General features: G+C 34.7%; 1 protein-coding gene across 5 annotated transcripts; it reads right to left on the bottom strand.

Annotated features, from left to right (window-relative positions):
* Positions 1–3330: 3330 nt before the first annotated feature.
* Positions 3331–9638, bottom strand: LOC132058998 (probable glucan 1,3-beta-glucosidase A). 5 transcript variants are annotated; one of them, XM_059451451.1, is made up of 10 exons: positions 9502–9638; positions 9090–9205; positions 8629–8748; positions 7641–7826; positions 6791–6946; positions 5326–5495; positions 5083–5238; positions 4305–4657; positions 4028–4213; positions 3331–3726 (listed from the first exon to the last, which is right to left on the bottom strand). In XM_059451451.1, the coding sequence occupies exons 2-10, from the start codon at positions 9093–9095 to the stop codon at positions 3638–3640; spliced, it is 1422 nt and encodes a 473-aa protein (XP_059307434.1). In that variant the 5' UTR covers positions 9096–9205; positions 9502–9638; the 3' UTR covers positions 3331–3637. The 5 variants fall into 5 exon arrangements, with proteins under 5 accessions (XP_059307434.1, XP_059307430.1, XP_059307429.1 ...); XM_059451447.1 differs by lacking the exon at positions 9502–9638 and adding an exon at positions 9308–9495 and having other exon boundaries at positions 3331–3714; XM_059451446.1 differs by lacking the exon at positions 9502–9638 and adding an exon at positions 9308–9495.
* Between the last annotated feature and the right edge of the window lie 1288 nt (positions 9639–10926).

Below are 10926 nucleotides of genomic sequence, written 5' to 3' on the forward strand. Positions count from 1 at the left end.
TATTAATTTAGAACTAAATAACTTAAAAAATTAGAATTCGAAACTCATATATTTCAAATTATGGCTCCGCATTAATTTGAAGTAAATAATTGCATCAAAATGAAAGTTATAAAAAGGAGTGAAATGAAAATTTTGTTTTTATATATTGAAAATATACTTATTTGAAGTTTAATTATTATCAACATAAATTATATTCTTAATTAAAATATTACTTTTTATATATGGAATTGGTCTTGGAATAGTAGTGTATATAAATGAGATAAATCCAGTAAGAAAAATGTCGAATTGGTCTTGGAATAGTGGGAGTTCGTGCATGTGGATTGTAATGTTAAGCTTGTTAGTTGTTGGCTAAGCTGTCGTGATACATTCACATATATTTATAGAGAGTTCAAAAATTTTGTGCAGTGACAGTGTGTAAATTTTTATATTATCAGATTAATTAAATTGACCTACAATAACAATTAACTCAAGAAGCATGATACAGTAACTAATAACCTGCTATATTGCAGGTCAAACATGATAGTGTAAAGTTTTGTTACAGTGTCAAGTAATATAAATTTTAATCCATTTATAATAGCACTAAGTACGAAATTTGTCTGATCTTTAATAGCCGACATCTTAATTTCTGATTATCAGAAGAGAATAAAATCTCATTATGCTACGATTAATTAGTACATATTTGACATGGCAAAAATATGATCACCAACTACCAAATTATCCTCAGATCCTTTCATATCTACGGATCAAATATATTAGTGGTAGCTAATTTATGTAACTCCAATAGAAATCATATACGATTCAGTGATTCACATAGGATCATAAAAGAATATAGACATGTTATGAGAACAAAATGAAGAATAAAGATCCAATTCGGATGGCTGTATATTTGAAACATTATTAATTTAACTAATCTTGGATAATTTATCTCATATGCATGGAAAATGTGATGCTTATGACGGAGGGTTGGGTGACGAGGCCGGGTGAAAGAGAAGAACCAAGCTTTTAGGCTGATAAGTTTTTGAAGAAGAGATGCCCATGACATCTGAGGCGAATTCTCACATTGGAGCGAGAGGAAAGTGAAGAGAATTTTATAAGTCATAACACAAGTTTCACAACTTCACATTTTGTATGCGCCCTTTGGGGCTCGATGATGACATAGCACTAAGAGACAAATTCATGAGGTTGTCCACGTTGGGCTTGAGTCGTGACAGATAATGTTATGAACTTATATAATATTTGTATAATCTTATCTTTAGTTTTTGAATTACTAATTTTACTTGTTAATGATAATTAGGGGATTATATATTTTAAGTAACCTGGTAGTGTAAATATTTTTACGCCTATTCCGGAATGGGAAAGAAGAGAGTGAAGGATCTGATATAATGTTTGGGATAGTGCTCCTCTGATTTGGTTTTTTTCATGAGCTGTTTTGATTCCTTGTGTCGTTAAAATAAAAATAAAAAGAAAAGAGAGAGTGAAAAAGCTAGATTTGTCATATAGGAAGAGGGACGCATATGCTCATATCAATCAGTTTGGTCAATAATTTTCTCTTTTTCATTGTTTAATTTGTTTTTCCCCCATCCTTTAATTAGTTCTTTTAATAGTATATACTTTCTGAATTGCTTAATAGACATAACACGATCTTTTTCTATTTAATTAGGCGAATAGAAGAATATTAGTATATATTTGACCGAATAAATTTAAGGCCAGAAATTAAAGAAGGAAAAGGGAGTTGAAAAGAAGATATCGTACAGCTTAATTGGTAAAATATTGTTTTATAACATATTTTGTTTTATCGACATTGAATTTAGTCCCCTTTTTCCCTTCAAACTATCCTGTAAAAGTAATACTTTGTGCTGCTTCTTCAACTCGATTGGTGATCACTTTACACCTTGATCTTTGAGTTTATTTAATTAGTCAGATAATTCTATTTAGAATTTTAAATTTCACTATATATAATTCTCCCCAAAAAGCAAGTAATTATATTTGTCGTTACTCCACTCACCAATTAACCTAACGGCTTTAAAAATTTAACCTTCTGGTAATTTGTATTCTTTGAGCAATTATCACATAGTTCAATTACTTTAATATGATTGGATTTGAATACTACTTGAGAGATTTTAATGGTTTAATCATTTTAGAATGAAACGGTAAAAATTGGGAATCTTCCTCATACGAAAGGATAAAACTAGCAATTAGTAAGAGTTTAGCTTAAAAGAGGGAATAAATTGGCTTGTAGTAATATATTTGTTATCTTTAAACTTCTTAAACGCTAATTTAATTACTGTTCTTTAAAATTAAGTCAAGTCATAAACGGAGAATATGAGTTTGAAATCAAAGGATGAATTAATACTAGTTGTTTTAGCATATGAATTGCACGTGGATATCTTCTATGATTTTGTTTATCGTTCTCTATACTTAATTCTGTATACAGTAATTTTGCATTACTTGTCTATTGTGGCTGGAAAATTGGATCGTATTTAAGAATGGTCCAATTTTTTAACTTTCATATGATTCCTAATTTGAGATGACAGACCTATGTTTTTCTCAATAGATTCTCACGCCTACTGAAGAAAATGTCCTGACTAGACGAGTCAAATTTTTTTTTTTTTGTTATTGTAAAGAAATGGACTTAGGCTAACATGGGCTTGTAAAAGGCTACAAAAGCAATAAGGTAATGCAGTAAAGAATTAGTAAAGTGATTAAAGACGAGGAATAATAAGGGATGCTGAAACTAATAGCTTTTCAAGATAAGTTATTTTAGGCTATAAACCTTGAAAAAGACTTTTATCAAGAAATTCCTGAAGGTCAGCTAGTGCACAATAGACTCGGTGGATAATGGGTTCACCTCTCTACCCTTTTCCACTTAAATACCAGGTTTTTAATTCTCGACATACTAGATTTGAACTCGTGATGTACGTCTAACAGAAACATTATGCGTTGTGCTCTTACATCTAAACCAAATCCTTTGGGGGCAAACAAAGATAAGATTGTTAAGTAGGAATCGATGCAAAGTAATACTATCAACATTTGACTGTAATGAGAACATTTTTTTAAAATAACCGTGGTGTCTCGGCCAGCTTACCTGCACCTCGACTAATTCCACGAAGTACCTGCTACCTCATTGAAAAAACACTCAAAGGAAGCAATTGGTGAAGTATTACATTTATATCATTACCAACGACATATTTTGGAGTTTTGGTTGTCCTCTTAATCAGGTTCTCTCCACTTGGACAAATGATCAAGAGGCTACATTTTGGTGTTCAAGATATGGTTGTAGCCTGTATATATATATGTCAAGTCATCCAGCTGTATGCAACACATGAAAGCTGAAAAGGTGAACAGTATATTTCTCATATTTTTGGCAAACGAATGAAAATTCGTATCGAGTCTGTAGAAGTCAAGTCCATAGAGGAGTAACACAAGAACGCTGAAAGAATTCACAATATCATTTCTCATATTTTTGCAAATGAATGAAAATTCCTATCGAGTTTTACAATATCATAACGTGTTGTGTGTGCGCGCTTACCTGTATCTGCAAAATATTTGGAGCTGAAGGTAGACTATATTCACAAAGAATAGTTGTTTCTCAATCCCATCATTCATGCTTGGATTCAAAAATTCTTCTTCGGCTCTCCTAACGCAGAAAGGTCCAAATGCATACCAATCCAAGCAACAGCATAACTCTAGATATCCTCTTCCTTGATGAATTACCTACATACATACCTTCCCAAAAAGTAAGACCAATGAACTTACGAAGATAGAGGCACTAATCTTCATAATAATCCGAAAACAACTCTTGAAATCCTAGTTGTACATGCTTATGCAGGGGCAGAGCTTTGGTTAAAATCCTGTATTTGTGATTAAAATCCATTTAGTATGAATAATAAATTATCTAGCAACCAGTAAGCTGCCTTTTCTAAAATCCAGAACTCATAAACTCAAAATCTGAGCTCCGCCTCTGTGCCTACACATTGAGAAGTAGATGTATTTTATTAGGCTGAGACAAGGAAGGTTAGTTCTGTACCTGGTTGCAGTTGAAGATAATTGTTCCGAACACTCCACTCGAAATCCCAGTGCTTCTTTTCACATTTTATTGTCCAGTAAGACCATCCAAAAGAGGCAGAATCATATACATCTAACTGAACTCTTCCGAAATCCTGGTAATCCGCCAAGGAACCGTTAGTCACATTCCATTCGTTCACCCACTCACCTGCATTCCATTAAAATACATTTCAGATGTCACAATTCCGAAATGTGGAATTTGAAAACCAAAGATGTTGCATAAGGAAAGAAAGGATTACCAACAAACACCAATGGTCCGTTGGCGCTGTTCAAAGCCTGGATTTGGGATTGTCTACTCTTGTATATAAATTGAACATTATCCACAGAGGTCAGTTTGTCAAAGTATCTGTCAAAGAGATTGTAGTAGTGCAAATCAACTACTGTGTTTAACGAGCCTATGTTAGCTCGATAAAGTTCAAATGGATCAGCATTGCCAATTCTCTGGCAAAATATCACGTAAGCTGTTGGTGAATATTTTCGAACAATTTGGTATCCCTTCTTATAAAAAGGCACCAGAATATCCAGTGGGACATCTGCAGCAGATGGCTCATTTAGAAGCTCGATTCCCAGCAAGGCAGGATGCATGGCAAACCTGCAAATGCCCATGAGTTTATACTCATTCATATACGTGATATACTTAAAGATCAGAAAAAAGCAGAGATGTGAACCTTCCAACACAAATAAATTTGAAGAAAATAATGAAAGAGAAAGTTCAGCTAAAGCTGAATCTAGAGCCGTCGGTATGGGTTTGGCCCACTGGGCTGACCCAACCCAGCCCGTGATTTTATAGGGCTGCGCTATGGTTTTTGGAGCCTATTTAAAAATGAGGCTTTTTAGCCCAGCCCAAGTAAACCCGCTGGCCCCTGAGGCTTGAGCGAGGCTAGGCTGGGCCAATCTGTGGGCCAAATAAAAAACTATAAGTAAAGTACTAAAAATAACAAAACGAGGAGTCAAGCTCAAAGTCTACATAAGTAAAACACAGTTGATAGATTAGTAGTGAATTTGTTAAAAATCTACCTGGAAGCTAAAAACTCTATAACATCCAATGTTTGTGAGACGTATTCGGGAGATGTCTGCCAGTTTACTGTGCCATCCCTACTAGCACTATGTTCCATCCCATTTTGGGAACCGGGGGCCGCGTGAAGGTCGATTATGCACTTTATGTTATAAGCTCTGCGAATAAAGAGAAACTAAATGGCTGAAAGAAGGGAAGATGAAAATGTCTAGGAACAGAAAGCAATAGTAGAAATCAAGACCTACTGCGCCCACGAGAATGCATTATCAAGAGCTTCTAAACTTCCACCAATAAAAGGAGCCGGAGGATTTGAGTCAGAAGCTATCCACCAGCCAACAGGAATCCTAACTGTATTTATTCCGTGTCTGTACAAGAAATCGAAGTCATCTACACTGATAAAACTATTCCTATGCTTCTGCAGCATACAAAAAAGACGAGAAATACAATAGGTTAAAGATCCACTTATCATATTATCAGCAAACAAGTGAAGCCATAGAAATGCTTTTGTGTCTCACTTACATCCAATAAATAAGCGAATTAAAGAAATAAAATTTATTAATTTAAGCAGGTTGAGTGGACTGAAGCATAACAGATGATTTAAATTTCACCCTAAGTGTGCTAAGTTGGGGATAACACATTTGAGCTTTGCGGATGACTTATGTTATTTGCTAGAGGAGACACTGATTCAATTGCAGCTCTTAATGAATGCTTTGTTAGCTTCCTTAAAGCTAATCTGGAAAAAAGCTGTGCTTATTTTGGAGGGGTGCAACACGAAGACAAAGAAAGTCCTAGTTGCATGGGAAAGAGTATGTTCTTCAAAATCTGCTGGTCCTTTAAACATCATCAACTTACAGATGTGGAATCTCACACATAAACAAGACAAGATGCGGACCAATGGATGCACATGAACTACATCAAAGATCACCAAGTACAGACTATGCCTATAACAAAGCATGCCTGTTGAATGACAAGGAAGATGATGGAAGCTAGGTAGATTTGGCAACAGACTCAAAATGCTGTCTTAAACCAGAAGAGCATGATCAAACAATTGTACTTGAGAATGATTGGAAATAGAAGCGAAATGCCATGGAAATGTCTCATGTTTGGTAATGCAGCTAGACCTAAACTGCAAAAAAAAAAAAAAAAAGAGGGTAGATTGGCCAGTTGGGGGCCTAGTGTTGAACCTCAATGTGTATTCTGTCACAATGAGAAGGAGTCCAGATATCACTTGTTTGTCAATTTACAAAACAAGTTTGGTTTCAAGTACTTACATGGACGCAGCCGCTGACTGATGTCAGGGGCACATGGGAGCAACATTTGCAGTGGTTCATCAAGAGTGCAAAAGTGAAGACACAGAAAGCATAAATTTATAGAATGGTATATGCAGAAACAGTGCCTTATGGCTTGAGAGAAATCAGAGAATATTTGAACAAGAAGCCACTACTGTGGATAGAACTAGTAGGAACATTGCTTATATTTGTAATGTAAGAGCTCCACCTGGTCTTAGATCTTTAGTGCAATCTTGGATGATGTAAATAACTATTAACATCTAGGTACATATGAGAGTAGTTGTGGCTTGGTAGCTTTTTTCTTCAGGATAGCTGTGGTTTTATTTCTTTGATTCAGCTGACTGTGGTAGTTGGCTTGCTTTGTGATTCTGGTTCTGTTGATTAATGGGATGTTAGTTACCCAAAAACATGATCAGTTTACCTTAAGAACTTCTTTTGCCTTGTCATGCCCATATCCATTAGCAAGCTGGTAGTCTCCTTGCAACTTTCCCACAATCATCATCTCAAATGTGGCTGGATTATCATCCCAACCTGGTGTCCCCCGAAAGTCTGCTGTGAGAACATTGTCATTTGAGGCCTAAATGAATGAGATAGAACACTATTACAGCAGTTCTAGTAGAACTTCTGATAGACATGAATGTCAGCATTGCAACAAAACGCTAAAGTTAGCGGCTAGTGCACAAGAATCCAAATACTGGATTAAAGAAAAATCAATCAGAATACCGAGATCACAACATTTTGATCATCATCCATAGGATTACACCTCTAAGGCTAGGAAATTTCTAAACGATTACAGCTTATTCAACAAAAGCATAAAGTAAATGTTGCTAGCACTTAAAGGAAGGGCTGAAGAAATCTGAAAGAATAATTGCAGCACACTGCAAATTTGATTTGTAACCAGTACAATGAATCATACACGGGTTCCTAGGGAAAGCTTGGCCAGGATGAATTTCATCAACACCTCAAAATAATTTACCACGTCATCAAGCTCGAAAAAATAATATCATAGCTCCTAAAACCTAGTGCCTAAACAGGAGTTTTCATATTTGCAATCCTTCTATAAAAAAGGGCAGCCCAGTGCACTAAGCTCCCACTATGTGCGGGGTCCGGGGAAGGGCCGGACTACAAGGGTCTATTATAGGCAACTTTCTATGTGGGATAGAACTTACTTATATCAAATATGCTGATATATTCCATAACAGAGAGAGATAGAGAAATAAAGAAAAATGAATATGCGTTATCAGAGGGACTCTATGGTTGCAAGAAATTACCTGTAAATAAGTTCCACTTTTCAGTTTGATGTGAACTCTATTATTGGAGTTCCTTTCAAGATAGAATGTTTCTGAATCAGAGTGAGACTCGGCTGTTGCAGTCACACTAGCTCCATCTCCACTGCATGTCAGGAATTGCCCTTCAGCAGTTCTAAACTGAAAGACTGACTCAGAAACTCTCCACAACTGCTAATAGAAAGCACATTAATCAGGTACTATCCTCAGAATCAACAAATTTCAAGCTTAAAGTCTATTTAATGCTAGGGATAATGACTATAAGGACCTCAAGAAAGTCTCTTTTTTTCATATGAACTTTAAGGTGTATGAAGTTTCATATTTGATTTTAGTCAACTTCGATGGGAGTTTCTCTTAAAGTAATAATGCGTTGATCTAGCCATCACCGGAACCACAAAGGACTATCAAAAATGACTTGTTTATGCCGATAAACCCCAAATGCATCATAGGTATTAGAAAAAAGGCTTATTTGAAGCCAGAATAATTCAACAGACAACAAATTCAGGACATAAAAAGGAATATTATATAACAATAAGTCCTTCAGTCACTCAGAAAAGACTGCTCGTTTGGTATGATGGATAAGCAAAAATAGTCCTGGGATAAAAATTTAGTGCCATCTTATCCCACGTTTGGTTGGAATAAAAACTCGGGATAACTAATCCCGGGATTAGTTATCCCGGGATTATAGTGTTTTTTTATCCCACATTGAGGGGTCGTTTGGTAGGAGGATAAGTTATCCCATGTAGATGGGATTGGGTGGAATAACAATCCCGGGATAACTAATCTACATGGGATTGGATGGGATATCAAAAAAGTTATCCCACCAACCAAACATAGGATTAATTAATCCCATTGGATTAATAATTCTAACCAAATGAATAACAATCCCGGGATTAGTTATCCCGGGATAACTTGTTTTCTAACCAAACGAGCCTTAAAAGATAGCAATAAGCAATTTGATAATGCATTTCACCTTGAAAGTTTCCCATTCTAATGGATTATCTCTATCCACGGAGACATTCAAGCCTCCACCATTCTGTGCAGAAATGTACTTTTGTAGTGTCATAGATTTGAATTGGACCTGTGTTCCATCCTGCATTAATGCCAAATTACAATCATCTCCCAAAAGTTTAAAACTTCTCAATCTAAGGAGCCATTTCTTCATAAAAACTGTTTTTCAAAATACTGTTTGGTTATACATTGGATTTGATGAAAAATACTTTCCAGTAACAAAATTTGAACATTTTTTCAAGTTAAATGCTTGTCCAAACGCAAATTCAATTTTCAAATACATATTTTCAACTTAACTTCACATTCTATTTTCTTTCAAATATCACATTTTTTATATCCAAAAGCATACTAAATAGGAATGTAACAAGATTCTGAAACATAGAGAGAACCAAACAGTTGAGAGAAAAAAGAAAAAGAACTTACAAGCATGTCTCCATTAGGTATATCATCAAAAAGAGAAGGCTTTATCCATCCCTCTACAACCAACCAACCACCCAAGTTCACTGCTCTTACTCTTGAATTTCCATGTAACCCCTCCACTACAAATTACAAAAAGAAAACCACATTATCTAGTGTAACAAAACACATTGTTTTAGAATCTTGAAAAAAGAAAAACAAGAAAAGAGAAAGTGAACCAAAACCTGAATGTCCAACTGAGAAGATAAGTACAAAGCATAGTAGAAAAGCAAAGACCAATTTGGAGAAAATAAGTTCCATGGATAAACACAAGCAAAAATCACATCATAGAAGAAAAATCATTGAACCCCACAAAGAAAAAGAACCTTCTTGCAAAGAAGGAAGAGAAAAAATAGAAAGAGAAGAATCTATGTAATACCTTCCTTTTCACTCAATTAATTCCAAAAGGGGAACACTTTAATTACATCATTAATTGGATCAAAAAATTTGTATTCAGATAAGGACAAAACCAAATGTTATAAAAAGCACTCAAACAAATGTACAGCACAAGAAAAGAACTAGGTACTCCTCCGTCACAAATTATATGTCGTGTTTGCTAAAAATAGTTAACTCAAATTATTTATCATTTTAGATATTTAAGGTATAATTAATTGTTTCCTCATTTTATCGTAGAATTGTCATTAATGAAGACGACACATAAATAGAGTAAATATTTAAATAAAAGATCATATTCTAGACGTAAATAAGGGTAAAGTCAAATACCCTTCCTAAGTAATGTATTTCTTAAGGGGTGAGAAAAACAGAAAAACACTATAGATTATTTGAGACGGAAGGAGTAATTCTCTTTTATTATTATTACAATCGTAGTATTAGAGTTAATTTGAGCGCATTTCGATTAAGTTTATGGGTACATGGTACCTCCCGTTAACACAAGTATCAGTTATTCTACCCACCAAAATTTGGACAAATAGAAATAAATCACCTAATATTAACCTCTATTAATAATAAAAATTATTATAATTCTCAATCCATTTCATTAGCAAGAAAAAACTATTCTTGTCTAATTTAATTAGATAAAGGTCTTTAACAAGTGATGATATACTGTAGCGAAGGCCAAAAGGGAAGTAAAAAGTGTGACTTTGCTTGGAGATTTGGTGAAGTAAAACGTAAAAAAGTGTGCATCATCAAAGAGAGAAATGTAAGGAAAAACTCAAACTCTTTTAGTAATTATACTGTATTCTGGCTAGGAGTACAGGAAAGAGCAGCTACTACCAAGTAATAGGACATAAAATTGGGCAATTTGCAGGATTGTCCTTCGCTGGGGTGGTCTTTAATTTTTATCCCTCAAAATGATGGTTTTTAAATTTTGTCTTTTGTATGGGCACAGGCCGAATTTCTGCCCGTACAAATATTTTGCCTGTGCCCATGTAAATTCTGCCTTAAGGTCTAAATTCTGCTTGAAGTGCAAAAATTTTGCTTTGCAATTTTTTTTTTTTTTTGAGGCCGGGGTTAGAACACTTTCAGGGTGTTAGGCATCCTTAAAGACGCAAATTTAAAGGACAAAAATCAAAGACCACCCCGAATGAAGGGCAATCCGCGCAAAAAAAAAAAAAGATTAATTTACGCATATGCACTAATAGTAATAATTTAACCAATATACACTAATAGTAATAATTTAACCACTTGTAGCATATTATCTAAGTATTATTTTTCATGTTATTAATTCTACACTTATTAGTCTTTTAGACCGTCTCGAAACCTCAAATTAAAAATGAAGATACTTACCACCCCACCGAAACTTTTGATAGCTGGCATCCAAGATTAGCAGTATGAGTCAAATTGA

The sequence above is a fragment of the Lycium ferocissimum genome, chromosome 6, assembly GCF_029784015.1.
Source record: "Lycium ferocissimum isolate CSIRO_LF1 chromosome 6, AGI_CSIRO_Lferr_CH_V1, whole genome shotgun sequence".
Classification (NCBI taxonomy): Eukaryota; Viridiplantae; Streptophyta; class Magnoliopsida; order Solanales; family Solanaceae; genus Lycium; species Lycium ferocissimum.

Bases quoted from the DNA above. Each gene is read 5' to 3' on its own strand.
- LOC132058998 (XM_059451446.1), bottom strand. From the start codon at position 9,383: ATGGAACTTATTTTCTCCAAATTGGTCTTTGCTTTTCTACTATGCTTT. The intron at 5,496-6,790 runs GTAAACTGATCA...TGTATGCTGCAG, and splicing joins AGGCAAAAGAAGTTCTTAAG to AAGCATAGGAATAGTTTTAT. The intron at 4,214-4,304 runs GTAATCCTTTCT...AATGGAATGCAG, and splicing joins CGGACCATTGGTGTTTGTTG to GTGAGTGGGTGAACGAATGG.